This window comes from Drosophila obscura, unplaced genomic scaffold (genome assembly GCF_018151105.1).
Source record: "Drosophila obscura isolate BZ-5 IFL unplaced genomic scaffold, ASM1815110v1 contig_58, whole genome shotgun sequence".
In the NCBI taxonomy this organism is placed as follows: domain Eukaryota; kingdom Metazoa; phylum Arthropoda; class Insecta; order Diptera; family Drosophilidae; genus Drosophila; species Drosophila obscura.
Genome location: NW_024542848.1, coordinates 643,812 through 667,500, shown reverse-complemented (window position 1 = coordinate 667,500; position 23,689 = coordinate 643,812). Strand labels below are relative to the sequence as shown.

At 41.1% G+C, this 23,689-nt stretch overlaps 1 protein-coding gene across 7 annotated transcripts in view; it reads left to right on the top strand.

Annotated features, from left to right (window-relative positions):
- The window catches only part of LOC111080946 (gamma-aminobutyric acid receptor subunit beta-like), a 243,795-nt gene that overhangs the window by 174,063 nt on the left and 46,043 nt on the right, over positions 1-23,689 (top strand). For 4 of the 7 annotated variants that reach the window (XM_041595390.1, XM_041595394.1, XM_041595392.1 and 1 more), the window contains 3 exons: positions 20,529-20,700; positions 20,771-20,955; positions 21,022-21,179. In XM_041595390.1, coding sequence (XP_041451324.1) covers positions 20,529-20,700; positions 20,771-20,955; positions 21,022-21,179 — 515 coding nt within the window. Of the gene's footprint in view, positions 1-20,528; positions 20,701-20,770; positions 20,956-21,021; positions 21,180-21,302; positions 21,599-23,689 lie in introns of those variants that run through there. The other 3 variants (XM_041595395.1, XM_041595391.1, XM_041595396.1) reach the window with 3 other exon arrangements.

The following is a 23,689-nucleotide window of genomic DNA, read 5'->3' as shown; positions in this document are numbered from 1 at the left end:
AGTGATTTAAGAAGAGAAAGTGAATTAGTAGTGGATATTATATGGTAGAGTTAATTGAAGTCCGAGCATAGGACCCTTAATGGTTCGTGCAAGGAATAATTCGATCTAGAAAGCGGAAGAAACAGAGTAATAAAGTTTCTAGTAGATCTAACAGGAATCGTAAAGTTTATGCGGCTTAACAAGTCCGGGCTATCTACGTCACCCTTGATCAGGTTGTGCATAAAAATCACACCAAGCATTTTTCTACGACTAACTAAGGTTGGAAGGTTTATTAAAAGCAATCTACGAGGGTAAGATGGCAGTCTCACACCTGCATCCCAGTTAAGGCCACGCAGAGCATAAAGTAGAAAGTTTTTCTGGACTGATTCTTTACGGTCCTGGTGTACTTTGTACTGGGGGCACCATACACAAGAGCCGTATTCTAAAATCGGACGAACAAGCGAGATATAGAGAGTCTTCGTTATATAGGGGTCATCAAATTCCTTTGACCACCTCTTTATAAACCCAAGCACACCCATGGCCTTATTTACCATGGTAGAAATGTGTTCAGAAAACTTTAACTTTGGGTCTAGTTTAACACCAAGATCATCAACCAAGGTAATTCTCTCAAGAGAACCACCGCAGAGGCTATAAGGAGCCAAAAGGGGGCTGGAGCGATGAAATGTCATTACTTTGCATTTCGAGGCATTTAGGTGTAACATATTTGCACAACACCATGATTGAAAGTTATTGAGATCGGATTGCAAGCGAGAGTGAAATGAAATGTCCTTATACTGGACACAAAGTTTAACATCATCCGCATACATGAGTACTCGAGAGTTTGTTAATACTGAAGGCAGATCATTAATAAAGAGTGTGAATAGTAGGGGGCCTAGATGGCTGCCCTGTGGAACTCCAGAAGTAACCTTACCAGGTGAAGAGAAGGAGTTTTTGAAGAGGACTCTTTGAGACCTAGAACGAAGGTAGCTAGAAATCCATCTCAAAAGATTAGGCGGAAACCCTAGAAGGTCAAGTTTTTGTGCTAAAAGGGAATGGTTTACAGAATCGAATGCTTTACTAAAATCAGTGTAAATGACATCCGTCTGCAAGTTACCTTGAAAGCCTTTAATGATAAAAGAAGTAAACTCTAATAAATTTGTGGTTGTTGATCGTCGCCTTATAAATCCGTGCTGGAACGGAGATATAAGTGATTTGCAGAGATGTTGCAAGTGCGGAGTTAAAATTTTTTCAAACATTTTAGGAATAGCGGATAACTTAGATATACCTCTATAATTATTTGCATCAGACTTGCTACCTTTCTTATGGAGCGGAATAATAAAAGATTCCTTCCAGATGGGGGGGAAGCATGAAGAGTTAATGGATAGGGTGAATAGTTTAAGCAGGGGTCCACACAGAGCGTCGGCACAGTACCTAAGTATACAGCCGGGAACTCCGTCAGGACCTGGTAAAAACACCGGCTTAACTAGTCGAAGCACATGAAGCAGTAAGCTTTCATTTAACAAGGGGCTTTCATGAGAATAGGTTGTTTGGAAAAATTTGGCAAAAAGATCGGCAATTGCCTGATCATTGTTTGCTGACGTATTGAGAAAAGATAACGAGGATGGATGTGCGGACGTTCTACGCTTACTATTTACGAAGCTGTAAAACTGTTTAGGGTCCTGTGAAAATCGTATCCTGCATCGAGATAGGTAGTTTTTATAGCATTGAGCGTTAAGAACGGAGAAATTTTACCGAGCTATTACATAGTGAGAAAGAGAAGAGGGAGGACCAACTTCTCGAAATTTTTTATAGTCTTGATTTTAAATTTTTTAGACTGGATAACTCTTTGGTAAACCAAGGAGGCTTTCCAGATCTAACCGGACAAGAAAGTGGGACACAAGAATCAAAAAATGTGTCAAGTACATTGTAAAAAATGTTTGTGCCTTTTATAACGTCAGTGCACAAGTACAGAGCGGACCAATCAAAATCCCTAATAAGGTTATTAAGCTTCGTAAACTCGGCTTTACGAAAGCAGCGGACACGTTCAGATAGCCGACCCATTCGATCCAATACAGTAGGGCCAATATCGACTGACACTTCGAATGTAGGATGGTAGGAGTCTTCAGGTATACTGAGCGGAAGGGCTCGGTTTAACAACGCTATGGTCGGATCCGAGACAAAGCACAGATCAAGCAATCGACCCAAGGAATTTTTCACATGGTTGACTTGAGACAGGGATAGGTCTAGCAAGCCGTCGATAAAGTCATGTCGTGACATGGGCACAAGGTTATTAGACTCGTTTACCGAAGACCAAACAGTACCTGGCAAATTGAAATCACCAAGAACTATCATATGGTCTTTATCTGATAGCGAGGAAGAAACTGTTTTTAAAGCGGACAGGTGATGCTCGTATATTAAGATATCCGAGGAAGGTGGAATATACGAGCAAGTAATGAAAATGGAAAAGCCTGGGAGAATCAGTTTTACGCACAGGAATTCCAGGTCTTGTTGAACCTGGACCACGAAATGTTCCGACGTGAAGTTTGAGTCCACTGCAATAAGGACCCCACCTCCACGTCGAGACAAACGGTCATTTCTAAAAATTGTGTACCGACCTGCCAAAACTTCGGAACTAAGGATGTCCGGCTTTAACCAGGTCTCGGTGAACACAATAACGTGGGATGAGAATGCGAGACTCTCAAGGAAAAGAGTGCTGAGCTTACTACGCAAGCCTCTAGCATTCTGGTAGGTAACTACAAAAGAGGAAGTTAGTTTTTTGGATGGGTGGAAGTAGAGGTGGAAGATGAGGATGGAGATGGAGCACTGGTCTGAATGCTAGGAAGAGTAATGGGGGGCCTATTCTTTTTCTTAGCCTTAAACTCTTTAACCACCAAATGCTCTGGCCAAAACTTGGCGGAACAAATGGTTTCAAATTGAGTTGGAGAGACGCTTATCTTGAAGGAAGATATCTCCCTGGCGTAAGAAAAGTTAAATTTTTCCACCTTTAAGCCGACGGCTTTTATTTTGCTTTGTATAAAAGCGGTCACATCATTGGATGTGAGGTCAGGGGCTAGCCGCGAGACAAAAACTTGTCGCTTTGGTGGAACTCCTACCAGTGGTTTTGGCACCACAGGCCTAGTACCTGTGATGGCAGTATCCGGTGGTCCTGGACATCTATTAGCTGTTGGGAGCGAAACTGAGGGGATAGTTAAGGGTGCGGACTTGATGGACACGGACTCTACAGACATTTCTAACTGCATACTCTCCGAAGTGACGCATTCGGCTCCCGAATCTGCATCACCAGCAGCGATCGTTACCCTTGGAGTAGCAAACGTAATCAACTGCTGCACTAAGGGAGTGGTCGGAGTATGTTTTTCAGATGCCGGCGGACATGAGGCAGTCGGCACTTGCAAGTCCCGCGGAGTAGACTTCTTGCGGCTCGGAGACTCAGCCAGCAGCTTTAAACTGCTGAACTTGGTGTTCATGGCCAAGAGCCGATCATATTGCTGTTTAAAGCCTACGATCAGCTCTTTGAAGCCATTCCGCGTCTGCCTCATGAACGAACGCATGTCGTTTTCCACAGCACGGCATTCGTCAAAACTATAATATAGGCCGTTGTTTTGGGAAATGGCGTCTCCTACACGGCCCGAGATCCCTACACATTTTGCGTGCACTACGCTTTCGCAAAGCCAGCAGGCAGCAGACGACAGAAAATTCCATATTTATGTCTTTTATTTTTTTTTTACTTTGGGAAAAAAAAAAGTTCAAAACAAATAACAATCAGACCACTGTGCAGAGAAAATGCTTAGAGCAATGCTTAAAGCGGAACCGGTAAACGATGAGAGGGAGAGTGGTTGCAGTAACAGCTTATAAGTGAGAGCGTTACTGCTCAAAAAGTTACAAGAGCGAGAGAGAAAGAACAGTTATTGAGAGTAAGGTGATAGAGAGAGTGATAGACGGCAATAACTACGACAAAGAGCGGCTAAATGTAATGAGAGGGCGTACTTACGAAAAGCAACAACACAAACACACGACCAACCGACGCACAAAATTAATTAAATAAGTTGTTGTTTGGCTATTAAGCGTTTTTAATAGCCGTTGAAACTCGTTTAATTGTTAAGAAAAGTCTAGCGTTTCAATGGGTAATGTACAATTTATTATATATTGGTAATGTAAGGTAGACGATAAAGTGACCGATATAATAAAGTGATGGATACGTTATGAAGATCAATACCAGACTGAGAAAGGGCAGGCGGGCCGAATTGCCCGTGCCCTAATGCAAGCGAGAGAGAGCAAATAAACGATAGAAGCTCGGGCTGCTGCTGAGCCGAGTACGAGCGATAGATAGAGAGAAAGAATGCGAGAGAGCAGCATAGATGATGAGAACGATGGCGAAAGAAACTTGGAAGCGAGATGCATATATAGACCACAATTCGTGTGTCACCAATTGACCGAATATATGCGTATGTATATATGCGACGACAGAAAAGATCGAGAGATTGCAAAGGCATGCAAGTGCTGGACCAGATCATGGCCTTTGCGAAGGCATGTTAGGGCAGACGGACCAAATTACCCGTGCCCTACGCGATGCTAAGAATAGAGATCGATAGAACGAAAGAGCGATATAGCGAGATAGTAAAGTAAAGGAGAAAGGCAAGAGTCGAAGAGACGAAAGAACGGTTGCATAGGCGAATAGATTGAGTAATTATAAGCGGTTACAATGTTTATATGCAGTGGGCAATTCAAATAGCAAACAAAGGTGAAATTACGTTAGTTGCGCCACTGGCTATTATTTGAGGTATTTGTTGGGGATTTTCCGGCTGGGAAACCAGACATACTCCCCCCGTTGAAAGCCTGACTTTCAACAGATGCTGAAGGGTTTCACAGTCGTCGCTTGTGGCTGATTTGATGTAGCAATCCTAATTCCATCTTTGGCACAACATCTCGAGACACGCCAATGAATCCAGGAATGAATTTGACCAATGTCGTTATTGGTCAGTTGTTGTGGGTCTGATAGCCCAGGGTTCTGCATACGCTTTGAACGCAGCTGCAGCGACGAGATGTAGTCTTCCTTCCATCGCGTACAGAAGATATGGAGTATGTAGGCAACGCATTGCCTGACATCCAATTGTCGCAAGATCAGGCATGTTACGCTAGGCTCAAGAAACGAAAAGGGAGGGTCACGAACTGGCACATCCAGATCGGCAGGGCTCTCTGTAATTGAAGCTAAAGTTGTAGGATTAAAAATGGCCAAGATGTGGCCAAAAAACTTCCTCAGATGATCCAATCTACAATCTGAGTGGTCAGTGGCACGATGATTGTTGTAGTTGTACGTCTTTAGTGCAGCTCCACTCCCCCCAATATACAAATATTGGGATGGAATAAGTCCAAGAACAGCTCGAAGTCCAGTGCGAAGATTCTGCTGAGGAGCGATGATCATTGTTGAATTAGTGGTGCGCTGAACTGGATGCTTCCTGCCAAAGGTGATTTGATGATGGCCCTCAAAATACACGGATGAACGATATTGAAACCCACATGCCAAAAGAGGGGGCTCTCTCAAATCATTCAAAAGAATCCCACGCGAAGAGATCTCAATCAGAGCTTTATGCCAAGACAACGTATCTTTGCCCAGCCGTTGGAGAAAGAGTCTGGACCACGTAGCTGCAGGTGCAGCTAGTCCGAAACCGTCAAAGAGCTGGGCTTCTGTTGGCACAACTGAACTTCTGCAGGGGCACGATAATGATGAATAGCCCGAAATTGAGAGAGAAGACCGATCAGTAGCTGATTCCAACGCTAAATCTATTGATGGAAGTGCACTTGGGTTCTCCGAAATCATATTGGAATCCAGCTGCGAATGAGATACCAACTCAGCTATGTGGACGTCTTGGAGATTGATTTCAGTATCAGCAGACAGCTCTGCCTGCTCATCTATCTTCAAATGCTGCATTGGCCCCTCAGAGACGCATAAGGCAGACTTCTTCTTATCCGAAGATGACAATTGCATAGCGCGTAGACACGGGGGCGAATTGCTCCGTGGTGAGGCTGCTTGCCAACAATATTAGCAATTATTGTTCCTCCAGAAACCGTTGAAGGAGAAGACAGGTGGGGGAATCGATTAGCGATTTCGCGCCGAATCGAAGTATCCAGCTCATTGAACAGATAATTAAAGTTGTTCAAGGATCCAATGCGAGTCTTGTTGTAGTCCAACTTCTGAAGCTCGTTGTGCAGGGTTTTAAAAGTGTCCTGCACCTCCTCGATCTCCTCCAACCTTACCACGAGCATATAGTAGTCGCAAGCCGACAATTCATTCTCCCAAGTGGCACTTAATCTTTTGAGGCCTTCGCACAATTCCGATGCCTTCCGCTTCAGAAAAATCACCCTGTTTTCCGCAGCGGTAGTTACACTGCCGTTTGACCCATCCAACTCCATAGCAGCGACGGCGTTAGAAAAACGTTTCTAGCGGGAAGATGAAAAACAAAGAGTACCGCGCGCAAGTGACGGGAAAGAGCACCGCAAACAAAACGTATATGCTTATATGCAAGAGCGGCTGGTGTATATATATGTGGTCGATGACACTTGAAGCCGCGGGCAAACGACAACAACGAACAACCGGCAATATATGGCAATGCTTGAATGCTCAACTGTAGTTTGTGATTGCACGAATATATTAACTAATGCACAATCACGTCGGGGTCACCAAATGTTTGGCTATTAAGCGTTTTTAATAGCCGTTGAAACTCGTTTAATTGTTAAGAAAAGTCTAGCGTTTCAATGGGTAATGTACAATTTATTATATATTGGTAATGTAAGGTAGACGATAAAGTGACCGATATAATAAAGCGATGGATACGTTTGAAGATCAATACCAGACTGAGAAAGGGCAGGCGGGCCGAATGGCCCGTGCCCTAATGCAAGCGAGAGAGAGCAAATAAACGATAGAAGCTCGGGCTGCTGCTGAGCCGAGTACGAGCGATAGATAGAGAGAAAGAATGCGAGAGAGCAGCATAGATGATGAGAACGATGGCGAAAGAAACTTGGAAGCGAGATGCATATATAGACCACAATTCGTGTGTCACCAATTGACCGAATATATGCGTATGTATATATGCGACGACAGAAAAGATCGAGAGATTGCAAAGGCATGCAAGTGCTGGACCAGATCATGGCCTTTGCGAAGGCATGTTAGGGCAGACGGACCAAATTACCCGTGCCCTACGCGATGCTAAGAATAGAGATCGATAGAACGAAAGAGCGATATAGCGAGATAGTAAAGTAAAGGAGAAAGGCAAGAGTCGAAGAGACGAAAGAACGGTTGCATAGGCGAATAGATTGAGTAATTATAAGCGGTTACAATGTTTATATGCAGTGGGCAATTTAAATAGCAAACAAAGGTGAAATTACGTTAGTTGCGCCACTGGCTATTATTTGAGGTATTTGTTGGGGATTTTCCGGCTGGGAAACCAGACAGTTGTGTTTTTACACAATTATCAGGCATGCACCCGCGGTAAAAGAATGATTTTAATGTAAGTTAGTTAGAGAGTTAAATTATAGATAAAAAACACCGGCTGTTTAAGTTAAACAAAAGGAAAATGCGGAGCGCAAAACAAAAACACGTCTGGTCACTATGAAAGAGAACGAACGAACGAAACCAAAAGCCGTCTGTTCCCATCGCCCATGCTGTTAATATGAAGGAAACATATCAAACAATGGCTAAATTGTTTGAAAATATAAAATTTAAAGAACACCAGTGGAAGGTCGCGTTTGACTTAAAAGTCGTAGCCATTTCAACGGGATTGCAAGGAAGTTACACAAAACACTGCTGCTTTCTGTGTCTATGGGATAGTTGAGCTAGAGAACAGCATTACTCTGGGCCAAAACGGGAGGAACATGGAAAATTACAACATACAGAATGCAGCTCTCGTGAAGTTTACAACCAGACGTAAGATACTAGAGTTATGTGAAAAAAGAAGCGCTACCTCTGGAAAAAGCAAAAAAAAAAATACCAGTTTTCAAAAATTCTTCCAAACAAAGTTCTGCCATAGAAAAAAAATATCATCAAACCATTTCTAAGCCCCAAATCTTTAAGAAAAATTTGGTTTTGTTCCTTGCGGAAAAATCGTGTCGATTAGTGTTATATACCAATTGACAAAAAGTCGGTTGGTTTGTTGGTTTTTTAGGACAAAGGGCAGTTTCGAAAAACGCGCTTTTTGCGATATGGCGCATGGAAACTGTGCCAGGAAAAAAAGTTGAAGCGATGCGAAGCCATGTTTTTTCTCAAATTATTGATGAAAGCAAACGCAGCTACGAAGATCGCAAGAAAAATAAATACGAAATTGACTCATTTTGGATCTAAGTTTGCCGAAAAGTGGAGAGAGTGCCACAGAGCTTAGAATATTTTCAAAAACACAACGAAATTGGTTGAACGAAAAACTTATATTTACTGCAACAGCTGCAATTAGTTCTGGGCGCCCAGCAAAACCATTTTCTGACTGCACAGAACATCGCCAAATTCAAAGGGTTAGTGCTATCGTTAACAAAACTGCCTGCGAAGAATTGGTAGTAGCTACTTGAGTTAGTTTATATAATGCTGGCCAAAGAAATGCTTCTCATTTTTTATCCACACTAGATTGGAAAACCCTGCAAAATCGTGAAGAACACAAACACTGAAGCAGATAACGTACGTCATTTTACCCCAGAGGAAGCTTTAGCCCTTTTTGTAGATGGAGACTACAAAAAATTCATACAAACTGATGCAACAATCATTTAGAGAACATGGATCCAAAATGTTTCCATGTTACGATGTGCTGCTAACGGCCAAAACGTCATGTTATCCCAAAGATAGCAAAATTTCTGAAACTTTCGCAGAAGTCAAAAGTCATTGGTTGACCATACAACTGCCAGGATATTTTAAGGATGTGAATCAGCCTTTAAAAAAATGAAAGCACACGATAACAGTCAAACTTTCAACCGTCAACGACTTCAGACGTATTTTTGTATCGCTCCGCCGTGAAAAATCAATTAATCGCAATTAATCGTAAGCGAGCACCAGCTCGGTAGAGAGCACAAGCACTGTAACCAAAGCCAAAATGAGCCAAGCCCGGCAACAGCAACAAGACGAGCGTCGGCTCTCGCAAGCAAAGAACTACGAGTATTTCTCTATACTCTCTTTCTCTAGACTGGGCTCGATCGCTATGTGCAAATCAAAAGAAAATTGAGCCCACAAAATGTGAAGAACAACAATGCAGCTAAAATAACTAAAATAACCGAGAACACTGTGCCACATAAGGCACTAGCAAACAATAGATTTGCGATACTTAGTGTCCCAAATGAAGATGAGATCACCCAAACACCCAAGGCCAAAAAATTAAGACCGCCACCTATTTATGTTCGACAGGCAAATTGTGCTGCACTGGTCAAAAAAAATAGCTGATGCAATTGGCGCAAACACATTCTATGTCACGTCCATAAAACGGGGTAACATAAATGAAACAAAAATACAAGTCAATGACGAACAAAACTATCGATCAGTTGCGAAATACCTCGAAAATACAAAAAATGAATTATTACACCTACCAACATAAAAGTAGCAAAGGATTACAAGTGGTTATCAAAGGAATCGAACCAACAGTCCCAATCAATGAGATAATAGATGGACTTAACGATAAGGGCTTCGAAGTCAATATGGCTATGAACATAATAAATAGAAAAAAAATTCCACAGCCAATGTTTAAAGTAGAACTGACTCCTGACAGTATTCATATAAGTAAAAATGAAGTTCACCCAATCTACAAGATTCAATATCTACTACACCGTAGGATCACCTTGAACCACACAAACGAAATGGACACGTCCAATGCACAAATTGCCAGGAATATGGACACACGAAAACTTATTGCACTCTACGGGCAGTCTGTGCTGCCTGTGGTGATGTTCATCTCACTGATGCATGTCCCGTAAATAAGTATGTGAACAATTATTTATTTATTTTTTTTTTTTAATTAACAATTAACAAAAAAATTAAAAAACAAACTAATTATATATGTACAAGAGAGAATGGAAAGATACAATTTACACATTTTCTAAACTAAGGTAATGATAAATGTTAAAAAAAATTTTTTCAAGGGATAATTCGGGGGATATTAAATGGTACAAGTAATTATAATTATTGCATAAAACCCGGAAAGGTTCATGCTGGGAGTAATTAGATCTACATATGGATAATCGGATGGGGCGGAAGGTACGGGTTGGTCTGGAGGGAACCGAAAAATCGATTCGTCCCAAAAGCGTTCGGGAGTTCACAATCCCGAGAATGAGCTTATGCATGAATACCACTCCATTGCCAATTCTGCGATGGTGTAAAGAGGGTAGGTTCAGTAGTTTTAGCCTAGATAGGTATGGTGGAAGGAGTCTGGTAGAGTCCCAGCTTAGATGTCTAAGGGCGAATATTAAAAATTGTTTTTGAACGGATTCAATAATAATTTGTTGCTCCTTGTATTGTGGACTCCACACACAAGAACAATACTAATTAAAACATAGCTTGTGATCGAAAAGGACTCCTAAGTCATTTGATGTGGAGATTCGATCCAGAACATGGTGTCCTAGAGAATAGGAGACCAAATGTGGTGCACGGCGGTGAAAAGTCATAAGTTTGCACTTAGAATGGTTCAAGAAAAGTAGGTTATTTGAACACCAAATGATTAATTCATCAAGGTCAAGTTGTAGGCGAGTATGCAAGTACCAGTCGGAGAAGGAAAAACAAATTTTAACGTCATCAGCATACATTAAGGTAACTGAGTGCAAAATAACTTGGGTCAGGTCGTTCACAAACAAATTTAAAAGAAGCGGACCTAAATGACTTCCTTGAGGAACTCCAGAGGCTACTTTCACAACATTCGACAAGACATTGTTAAAAAAAAACACGCTGTGTGCGATTCGACAGGTACGATGATATCCAATTTACAAGATTTGTGGGAAAACCTAATAAAGAGAGTTATGGATCAGTAAAGTATGATTAACAGAATCAAAAGCTTTACTGAAATCTGTAAAAATGACGTCAGTCTGCAAGCCACTTTGAAATCCTCGGTTGATTTAGAGACGAGAATTCTAAAAGGTTAGTAGATGTTGATCGATGTCTAAAAAAACCATGTTGCGTCGGGGATATAATGCTAGAACATGCGTGTTGCAATTGACGAGTAACAAGGTGCTCGAGGACCCTTTCTTGTGAAGAGGAATAAGGTAGGATTCATTCCAGATCATGGGGAGGCGAGAATGCTCCAGGGATAAATTAAATAAGAAGGTCAAAGGATGAGATAGGGCTTGAGCGCAGTATTTTAAAATACAGCTCGGAACTTTATCTGGACCCGCAGAGAAACAGATGTCAATTGATGACAACCCTTCGAAGACTGTACTTTCATCAAGGAAGGGAAGAAACACGTTATTAACATGAGGTATTTGATATGGATAAGGGGTGGAGGAGTCATAAGTATCCGAGGAGTATGTCGATTGAAAGAAGGTGGCAAATAAATTTGCAATTCCTTGATCTGAAGTTTCAGTTTTAGACTGTAACTGAAAGGAAGAAGGGAACGCGTTAGACTTGCGTTTTGAGTTGACGAACGAAAAGAATTTTTTGGGATTACTACGGAAATTTTTGCCACATTGGGAAAGATATATGTTATAACATTTCTTATTGACCGTAAGAAATTGAGAGCGAACCGAAGAATATTGAGCAAACAGACAAAGAACCAGTTATCTGGTACTTTTTGTGGAGCCGAGATTTTTTATTTTTTAGGTAAGACAGATACTTGGAAAACCACGGAGGCTTAGAGGAAACAAATACGGTGACTTCAGGGACGTAGGTATCGAGGGCAGAGTATAATGTTTCGTAAAACAGATTGAGACAGATGAGGACTGAAGAAAGGACCAATCAACTTGCGAGAGATGTAGACAAAGATCGATCAAATTAGTTTTGCGAAAACATTTTATACGACTTTTTGAAGGTAAAATGGTGTTAGTAATAGAGACCTCGAAAAATATAGATAAAGTAGGATGATGCGGATCTTCAGGAAAAGATATCGGATTGCCTCTTATAACCGTTGTACGAGAGGCATCGCTGACAAAGATGAGATCTAACAGTCTATCTCTATTATTTCTGACAGAGTTAATTTGGGCAAGCGAGACGTCAGTTACCCCCTCGACGAAATCGTGTTGACTTCCAGGTAGTAACATGTTTGAATCATCCTGTTGCCAATATAGAGATGGGATGTTGAAGTCACCCATAACTAGTATCTGATCAGCACAGCCTAAAGCAGAAACTACAGATCGAATTGCAGAAAGGTGGTTCAAATAAACAACGGCATCAGATCTGGGTGGGATATAAGAACAGGTCAAAAAGATATATGCTGTTCCAATACGGATTTTGACTGCAACGAATTCGATACCATGGATGTTATTGAATGGAAACAGCTTGGATGCGAATGCCGTTTTCACTGCAATAAGAACCCCACCAGCGAATGATGGACGATCCATTCTATAAGTGGTGAACTTGTGGACGAGAATTTCGTGATCGGAGAGAGGAGTTAAGCCAGGTTTCAGTTATGGCGATAGCGTCGAATTCAAAAGAGGCACTGTCCGTATGTAGTTTAGACAATTTACCTAAAAGACTGCGTACGTTCTGATATTGGATGGAGAAATGGTTCCTTAGTTTTTTGAAATCTTAGGGAGAGTAACTCGAGGATTCTGGGTAGAGTCTCTAGGCAGAAATTCATGCATAATAGTGTGCTCAGGCCATGCAGCCGGTTCCAAAGCTTTGGATACAAGAGAATCGGGAAGAAGAATTTTGAAAGATGAGATATTACGCTTATGTGTAAAATTAAATTTAGTTATAATAAAGTTATCCAGCGGCGATTGAAGATAAGAGCTTAGATGTAGTTTGACATCATCCGGTGTGGCTTCGGGAATAAGACGAGAGACAAAGATTGCTTTGCGGGGGACCACCGCGCTGAGTGGAACACCGGAAAAGCGAGCTGTTGGAGCTACTCCAAAAAGTCTCAGGGCGGGAGCTGAGGAGCTAGAAGAGGCTGCCGATCCATCACCATTCAATGTAACAGAGACCGGAAAATCATTTGCAACTGGAAGCTGGTTACTGTCACTACGAAAGAGAACGAACGAAAAAGGGACTTGGAGTATCAAAATATTATATTCAGTGATGAAAAAAAATTCAATTTAGATGGTCCAAATGGATACCAATACTATTATAGAGATGTTAGGGCTCCAAAGCAGGTGAAAATTTCTAGAAATTTTCAAGGAGGGTCACTAATGGTATGGGCTGCATTTGGCTTTGCTGGAAAGAGTCCAATATGTTTCGTTACCCACAAAATGAACTCGGAGAAATATGTTCAACTATTGGTCGAAGTTCTTGTTGATTTTGGGGAAGCGCATGATGGAGATTCCTGGATTTTTCAACAGGATAATGCCGCGATCCACGTGTCAAAGTACACAAAAACATATTTTGAAGACTGAAAAATTCCGCTTTTAAAATGGCCAGCAAAAAACCCTGATCTCAACCCTATTGAAAACCTTTGGGGCATACTTTCTGCCAAAGTTTATATGCACGGAAGACAATTTACCACAGTACGAGAGTTGAAAGAAGCAATTGTAAAGGAGTGGGCGAAATTGCATATATCCTTACTCCAAAAATTGTTCCTTTCAATGCCAGGACGCATTACAAAGGTTTTAAATATAAGTAAATTTAAGAAAATACCATTCTAATTATATTATAAGTTCACTTATTTCGTTCCGGAAAATATTCATTTAATTAATTAAAAATATTTCAAATGTATACAAAACTTTCTTTGGCCTTTTTATACCCGTACTCAAAAAAGAGTTAAGGGGTATATTAGATTATATATATTAGATTTGTGGTAAAAGTGGATGTGTGCAACGCAGAGAAGGAAACGTTTCCGACCCCATGAAGTATATATATTCTTGATCAGCATCAATAGCCGAGTCTATATAGGCATGTCCGTCTGTCCGTCCGTCTGTCCGTCCGTCCGTCTTGATGAGCGCCTGGAGCTCAGAGACTATAAGAGCTAGAGAAACTAAATTTGGTTTCCAGACTCATGTGATATCACACTGCTACAAGTGTATTTCAAAATTTCGCCCCGCCGCCTTCCGCCCACACAAAGGACGAAAATCTGTGGCAGGCACAGTTTTAAAGATACGATAAAACTAAACGCAGTATCGTAGAGAATGCCCATATCTACCGGATTGCCGAATCTGAACGGATCATAATTATAGCCAGAATGAAGAAATTAATTTTCTGTTGGTTCCCTCTCCTTCTCCAGCGCTGCTGACGCTACTGATTCTCTTTCTCGCTCGCACACTCTGCCGCGTTCAGTGCGCGAGCAACCCCTAGCGGAGGAGATGTAGAATATGAATGGAACATGTACAATCTACATGTTAGATGTAGAATAGACATTGTATATGTAGATGCAGATAGCAGATGTAGCAAAAAAATGTAAAATGTAAAATTTTTTTTTTAATTTTTAAATTCTAAAAAATCATGCTCAAAAATGTATATACTGACTGAGTACGGGTATAAGTAGAGTCGCGTCCCCAGAAGCGACTCACACGTTCCTCCTCGTTTGACTTGTTATTTTGTTGACTTTAATATAAAATTAAAGAGATTTAAAAATTTGGAAATTTGAAAATTTTATAAGGGTTTTTATGTTTGTAAGGTGACTTCTTTCGCGCACCTTATCTGGATGCCATACCAACGAATCTTGATTGAAGTCACAATTAAGAGATGGAGCTATTCTCAAGTATTATACAATGTTTAGTTTGGAAAAAATAGCTGTTGTTTTCTAGAATATACGATGCACTTATATTCAATGCGTCCGACTGAGCAGCCACAGTGACCCCACCTCCTCTGAAGCGCTTAGTTTTGACACAATCTATGCCCATAAAACAATTTGAAAAGGTTGGTATCAAAGCAATCATTGGCGAAGTAGTTTGAGTTCAGCCAGTGTTCAAGCCAAATTATGATACCGAGCGTGAGAGAAACTTATATGCTATTGCTGGCCGAAAGCTAACAACAAGCCAATACAAAAGAAGCTCAAAAACGACACAGCTTATCTGCTGCCATGTTTAGATGTATAATAATGAGATCGATAAAATGTGTAATATATTTGGCAAATAGAAATTTTTTTTTATTTTTTATTATTACGGGATTTTATTTATCGAATCTTCCCTATTAGAGACTTACGACAAGTATACAAATCTTAGCCTAATATATTTATTTAATTAATTACACTTAATTACTTAGAGTACGTCCCTAGCTAAGTATTATTGCTGGGTGGGAAGGTCTCTTCGCCGGAGTCGTGTATGGCTAGTGTGCCAAGTTAAAGACTGTGCAAGTCTATTAGGATGGGCTTGAAGCTTGGCCTGGTACTTTGCTTTCACTTTGGCAATTTCATCTTAAACTGATCCTACATTTAAGTCTTTATGGATATTTTCATTCCGTATGTACCATGGTGCCCCAGTGATAGTTCTTAGTATCTTCGATTGAGCTCTCTGGATTATTTCTAAATTACTAACGCAAGCATTTCCCCATAGCTCGGAGCCGTATGTCCAGATGGGTTTGAAAACTGCATGGTACAAAAGTACTGTAATGTCCTATCTCAGGCTGAGGTATGCATCAGTCTGTCCAGGGTCCTGAATTACAAGTTATTTATAATTCACGAGGACTTTATCGGGAAAACCAGGAACTTTGCCAGAAACTGAAATAGAAATCACAACACTTTTTGGTTCTTTTAATTTTAATGGATTTCTTTATTCTTCCGTATTATTATTCTACCCGGTTATGTTATGTTTCATTGTTTGACGACGCGTATGGTGGTTTGACTGCCCTCTACGATGGCTGGTGGATTGCCTCCGACGATGGCTGGTGGACTGCCTCCGACGATGGCTGGTGGACTGCCCTTTTCTCCATGCAAGGCAGTGCCTTTTATAGATCGGCCGGCCTTCGATTTTCCCATGAATGTCTTACAGATATCTTATTTCTACTCCAGAATGTGGAATGGGTTCTTACATAAATATATATTGCCGAATTACAGTCTGCGCGTGCAGACGGGCATCGGTAACAGAAGGTTACCTAATCATTAGTCCTGCAGTCAGTGTCCAATATTCCCGGTAAGGAAAGTCGGAGACTGCTGACTGGCTCGCGCATGTGGGGGGTCTGCCCGGTAATCGAGGGTTACCTAAGCAATCGCCTGCCAACAAGTGTCCAATGTCCCAGGTAAGGTGATCGGTGTGCACCGGTACCGTGGGAAAGGAATTTCGTTGGTACTTCCGGGAAATATATATTGTTAGGAATATTTATTTATTTAATATTATTTAAGGTACTTATTGCGAAAGCCCTTGTGCTGGTCTCCTGTCTTTTGGCGTGTGCTGAGTTTGCATTTTTGCTGGGTGTTAATCGCTTCACCTGGGAGTAGCGTTGGCTGCGTCGTCTGCTTGTGACAAACCATGGGATCCATGGTTCGTTACAGTACTTTGTACTCCAGCTTTAGTGGTGAACGTGATTACTAGCTTTAAATTTAAGTAGATTTCTCTTCGCTTCGATGTGTTTACGCCAAGTAAGCCTTCTATCCAGATGAACACCAAGGTATGTTACTTCGGTGGTTTGTGGAATGTTGATATTGTTCATAATGGAGGGCAAGTTTGTCTGTTTAACGTAAAGGTCACATGCATGCACTTTTGCTCATTTGCATGTATGCGCCAGTCTGCTAGCCATTTTTCTAAGGCCACGAGATGAGATGATAAGTGTTCCGTGGCCCTTCTTGGGCAAAATCCAAATTGGTGAGTCGGGATGGCACCGTTGATGTGTAGGTGTTGTTTGATACGATTTAGGAGCAGCTTTTCAAATATCTGTGATAGGCAAGGCAGTAGGCTGATAGGTCTATACGATGATGGCTTGGACTTGTCTTTTCCGGCTTTATGGATCATTGTGATGACTGATTTCCTACATTCTTGAGGATAGTGGCCCCATTTCATCATGCTGTTGAATATCACAGTAAGGAAATACACTGCACAGCTCGGCAATTCTATGATCATTTTGGGAGAGATGAAATCGTGGCCCGGAGCTTTCTTTTGCTTTGAGATTTGGTCTTTAATGACCCTTGTTACTTCTCCTGATTGGAATATGATAGGCGGAGTAGCTTCGGGATTGTTGGTTGGTGGGAGCACAAAGCTATTGCTGGGTGTGGTTTGAAGACGTTTTTTAGATGGACGGCAAATGTATTTGTCTTCTCTTTGTTGCTGCGAGCCCACTCTCCTGTTTGTGTACGCAAAGGTGATTCACTCTCGATTGGTGGGCATACGCCTGATTTTGCTTTCCACAGTGGGAATCGTTTGCTAGTTGGGGAGAGTTGCTCCATATAGGATATTTGAGCTCGATTTTTTTCATCTTCTAGGGCTCTGCGTAGTAGGTGGTTGGCTATTTTTAGCCGCTCTTTCGAGGCAGGTGATCTGTGTGCTTGCCACTCTCGGCGAAGCCTTCTCTTTTCGCTTAGCAGCACTTCAATGTGCCTAGAAATACGAATGCTGTTGGAATGTTTATTAGATGCTATTACTGGTGTTGAGTATTTTGCCGCCAGTGACATTGAGGATACCAATGCTTCGACTGACCCATCAATGTCATCTTTACAATTAATATTTGGGCAGCTATCAATATGAGAGCTTATGTACTTCCTGTATTTGAGCCAATCTGTTTTACTAGAAGTTAGAAAGTGTGGGCGTTCCGAAAGCTGTGGATGGTCGTAAAGGTGAAGTAGAATGGGCGAGTGATCCGATGATAGATCTGTTAAGTGATCTACATTGATCTGAGCTTACAGCACCCTTCGTGTAACTGCAAGATCAATCAAGTCGAGTTGCTTGTTTGGATCTGTGGGCCAATATGTGGGCTTGCCCGGAGAGATAAAGTCTAGTTTGTTTCGTGGGGTTATTATAGCGTTATATAGTTGTCTTCCTTTCGGGTTGGTAAGTCTAGATCCCCAATGGGTGTGCTTGGCATTGTAGTCACCAGCTGCTATAAATCGGTCACCTAGTAGGTCGAAGAATGTTACAAATTCTGTTTCGGAAATACAGAAACGTGGTGGGCAGTATACTGCGGCTAGGTTTAGGTAGCCGCTCTGAATTTCAATATGAATTGCTGTTGCCTGTAGATAAGGTGTAGCAAATGAAGGCAATGGATAATGCCTAATGCGATTCTTGATCAGAACGCCAGTACCTCCATGTGCCTTACCATCGGGATGATTTGTCGCATAGAAGTTATAGCCATCGAGGTGAAAATAGTTTTTATTTTTTAGGTGAGTCTCTGATATGAGCATGGCGTCAATGTCGTGTTGAGCGAGGAACTGTAAAAGCTCGCATTTGTGCTGCGAAATGCCATTTGCAGTCCAGAAACATATATTTAGACAGGACATTTAAACAGATTTCTGTTTGATTAGGAGCTCCAGGAGGAGATTTTGGTTGCGCTTAAGCTCCTACATCGTTTGTTGTATTGCTACCATTGTGTTTGTTATAGTTACCAGCATTGACTCAATTCCACTAGGCAATTGGGATGGATTAGCAGGGGTATGTTGGGCAGAGATTTCTGGGATCTGATTTGATGCCTGATTCTGCATTATTCCAGCTGTGGTTGGTTGAAGTGTCGGCTTGGAGACTGAGGCGTACGACCCGTTGTTGTAACTTAACGCCTAAGCAAAAGAAACTCCTGGAGTCGTAGTTGATGGTATATATGTTAAGTTTTGTCGGACGACCGGGTTTCGAGCTGCAGTTATTTGTTGGTTTAGGCGATTTTTCAATTCTTTTGTAGACAGGACAACCTCTATAGTTGGCAGTATGGTTTACCCCACAGTTGCTACATTTTTTGGCAGATGGGTCCTCCTTATTTACGGGGCAGGCCTCAGTGAGATGAACATCACCACAGGCAACGCAGACTGCCCGTAGAGTGCAATAGGTTTTCGTGTGTCCATATTCCTGGCAATTTGTGCATTGGACCGGTCCATTTCGTTTGTGTGGTTCCTCAACGGTGATCCTTCGGTGCAGTAGGTATTGAAGCTTTTATATTGGGTGAACTTCATTTTTACCTATATGCATACTTTCAGGTGTCAGTTCTACTTTGAACATTGGCCGGGGAATTTTATTTCTATTTATTATGTTCATAGCCATTTTGACTTCGAAGACCTTATCGTTAAGTCCATCTATTATCTCATTGATTGGGACTGTTGGTTCGATTCCTTTGATAACCACTTGTAATCCTTTGCTACTTTAAAGTTGGTAGGTGTAGTAATTCATTTTTTCATTTTCGAGGTATTTCGCAACTGATCGATAGTTTTGTTCGTCATTGACTTGTATTTTTGTTTCATTTATGTTACCCCGTTTTATGAACGTGACATAGAATGTGTTTGCGCCAATTGCATCAGCTATTTTTTTGACCAGTGCAGCACAATTTGCCTGTCGAACATAAATAGGTGGCGGTCTTAATTTTTTGGCCTTGGGTGTTTGGGTGATCTCATCTTCATTTGGGACACTAAGTATCGCAAATCTATTGTTTTCTAGTGCCTTATGTGGCACAGTGTTCTCGGTTATTTTAGTTATTTTAGCTGCATTGTTGTTCTTCATATTTTGTGGGCTCAATTTTCTTTTGATTTGCACATAGCGATCGAGCCCAGTCTGAATTAAAGCTCCGTTAGCATTTTTTGAACTTATTGGTTGGGAAAGTTGGGGCTTGTCGCAGTGGGTCGACAGTATCGGGCGCTGAGCAATTGCAGTGGTTGTTGTTGTGGTTGTTGTTGTGGTTGTTGTTGTGGTTGTTGTTGTGGTTGTTGTTGTGGTTGTTGTCGTTGTTGTGGTCGAAGACACAGTTTTGAGCGAGGGCATTGTACTAGTTGTTGTCGATATTAGCAAATCGCTGGTTAAGCAGTACGAGTCGGGTGATGGGCACTGAGCACTCCATGATCCACTTTGCAATGCAGGGGAGAGAGAGCGTGCTCTCTCCTCGTTCACTTGCAGTTTTTGTTGGTACTGCTGCCTTTGGCGAGCGTATAGAGAAGTACGCGTTGTTTTTTGCTTGCGAGAGCCGACGCTCGTCTTGTTGTTGTTGCCGGGCTTGGCTCATTTTGGCTTTGGTTACAGTGCTTGTGCTCTTTACCGAGCTGGTGCTCTTGAACGTTGACATTTGTTCTTTTCTATTATTTCTATTAATCTTTATTACTCGATTGGATGGTATTCATGGGCAGCACGATCACTAGTACCCATGCCTACCCCGAGCGCTTTTTCGCGAATTAATTTATGATTAATCGCGATTAATTGATTTAATTGATTTTCACCGCGGAGCGATACAAAAATACGTCTGTAGTCGTTGACGGTCGTTTAAATAGAAATTGAGCGTTACTTTAATTTGCGCTATTAGTTTCGAATTTTAATTAACCCCTACTATCGGCTGCTTTTACATGGAATTATACATACATAAATATGTATTATTTTAGGTGCAAGCCAAAGGATATGCTTGCTGGGCGCCTTGAAAATGTTACACAGACGATATCGAAGATACTTCAGGGATACGACATCCGCCTGAGGCCTAACTTTGGAGGAGATCCACTACACGTTGGAATGGATTTGACCATAGCAAGCTTCGACGCCATATCAGAAGTTAATATGGTAAATAAACTTTTAAATGCTTAATAACACTTTTAGGATATAAACAATATGTAATCTGTTTGATAATAAGGATTATACAATAACAATGTACTTGAATCAGTATTGGCGCGACGAGCGTCTGGCGTTCAATATATTCGGGCCGTATTATAATGGCGATGCAGATGATGATGGGGTCAATGATGTTCTGACTTTATCGGGTGACTTTGCTGAGAAAATATGGGTACCTGATACATTTTTCGCAAATGACAAAAACAGGTACAATGCCTGTAGTTTTAAAAATCTTTTTATGAGCGTTTATGTATCCCATATATTTTTCCAAAGCTTTTTACATGATGTAACCGAGAGAAACAAGCTGGTGCGCCTTGGCGGCGATGGCGCTGTTACTTATGGTATGCGGTTTACCACAACCCTTGCTTGTATGATGGATTTGCATTACTACCCACTGGACTCACAAAACTGCACCGTGGAAATTGAAAGCTGTAAGTCAAATGGCAATTAAGCAATTTCTTGTACGAGCGCGGATCAATAAGTCCGAGACCTTTTGGATTAAAAACATTTTTTTGACACACAATCATTATATTTATCAACATGGTCTTTTTTAGATCTACAAACTTTTTTCAGCATTTCTCCAATTTGTTAAAACAAAAGGATTTGTCGATGCCCTCAAAATAGGCTTTTTTGAGAGAAGGCTTCACTCACATTTTTAACACAGCCATTACCACATCAACGTTCCCGGAAAAGTGGAAGGAGGCCTATCCCAAGAGCAAGCTCTCTAGGCTATAGGCCAATATCCATACTCCCGACCCTATCAAAAGCGTTCGAGACCTTGGTAGCTGAACAAATAAATTAATTTCTTACAGAGCACACATTACTTAACGACAATCAATCTGGATTTAGAATAAATATAAGCTATAGAACTGCAATGATAACGAGAAGGAACGTGTGAGTCGCTTCTGGGGACGCGACTTTACTAGTACCCGAACTCAGTCAGTATATTCATTTTTGAGCTTATGATTTTTTAGAATTTTAAAATTAAAAAGACTCAAATCTCATTCCGCCGAGCCATTTTTTAAGTTTGGAAACAAGAAATATTCATTAAGGACAAAATCCAGTGAATAGGGTGGGTGAGGGAGCAATTCGCAGCCTGATTCATGGATTTTCGCAATGGAAACTGCAAATGTCTGCGCATGGCATTGTTCAGGCGGAAAAGATTTTTTTCTTTGCCAAATGCTGTCGTTTCTTTTTTAAATTTTCATTAAATCGATTTAATAAGTTGGCATAATATTCGCCATTGTCTGTTTTACCCTTTCTGAAGGTAATCACTATGGTTAATACCGCGAACATTCCTAAACGTTCGCCATGACTCTATTGAATAACGAGAAGGAACGTGTGAGTCACTTCTGGGGACGCATTTACATTTTTGAGCTTACGGTTTTTTAGAATTCTAGAATTAAAAAAAAAAATTTTACATTTTAAATTTTTTTGCTACATATGTTATTTACATCTACTATGTATATTCTACATCTAAAATGTAGATTCTATATCTCCTCAGCTAGGGTTTGCATGCGCACTGAACGAGGCAGAATGTGCGAGCGAGAAAGAGAATGATTAGCGAGACCCTGTCTGGAGTGGGCAGGTGAAGCAACTGAAAATTGATTTCTTCATTCTGGCTAAATTTATGATCCGATCTGATTCAGATTCGGCAATCTGGTAGATATGGGCATTTTCTACGATACTGCATTTTCAGTTTTATCGTATCTTTAAAATTTTGCCTGCCACAGATTTTCGTTCCTTGTGGTGGCGGAAGGTGGCAGGGCGAAATTTTTAAATACACTTGTAGCAGTGTATGTCCAGACTCACATGAGTCTGGAAACCAAATTTGATTTCTCTAGCTCTTATAGTCGCTTAGATCTTGCCGACAAACAAGACGGACAGACAGACATGGCTCTATCGACTCGGCTATTGATGCTGATCAAGAATATATATACTTTATGGGGTCAGACACGTTTCCTTCTCTGCGTTACACACATCCACTTTTACTACAAATCTAATATACCCCTTAACTTTTTGAGTACAGGTATAAAAAACCCACTTTGGCCTTCTTTTGCCTAGAATAACTCTGAGGAACCTACTGTTTTGACTGCTGGTTTGGTGTGTTCTAGTGGATCCACGGTTTATCCACGTTTACGAAACGAAGTACTTCGAAGTTGTCTCACGAGTTCGTTTGTGGTCGATTGTGAGGAAACGCGGCAGCCATCTTGCGGAAAGCTTTCTCATACCCAATGATAATTTAAAATTGAAACTACTTAGCCATGTGGTTGCCTATGGCTTTCAGAATATCTTGACAATTCAATCTCCGATCGGCAAACACGACATCGTGAATTTTTTCCATTTTTTCGGGAATGAGACCATTACTGGGCGTCCAGGATGTGCGGTATCGTTTGTGCTTGTACGCACAACGAAATACAGTAAACCACTTTAGTACCATTGTAATATCCCATAGTATGTATCAAACTTTTCTTTGGTTTCAGTGGTGGTTTTCGAACTTCACTTTTTTTCCATTTTTTCTTCAAAGCACGAGGAAGCTTGCTATCAATGGCTGTATACCTCAAACAAACTGGCACAGATTCTTCAAATTTTGACAAGAATCAGCTAATAGATGCCTTTCGATAGAAAAATTAATTCCATATCAATTAATTGGCGGAAAATTTTAAAAGTATCGGGCTTATTGATCCACCCTCGTACATATCGATTTCTGCAATGTTAATAAAATCGCTACATAAATGTCATAAAATCTTTTGGTTACGACTGGGAAGGAGCAAAAATGTGTACGCAGCTTCCTTTTTCTGAAAAAATCCATTTAGGTGCCCCCTAAATGTTAAATGCCACCTAGACTATTTGCGTAAATGCCTATATGCCAATGTTCGGTAATTGAACGTATGACTTTGATCCGACTAATTACACTAGTCGACATTTTCTTAAATACTTA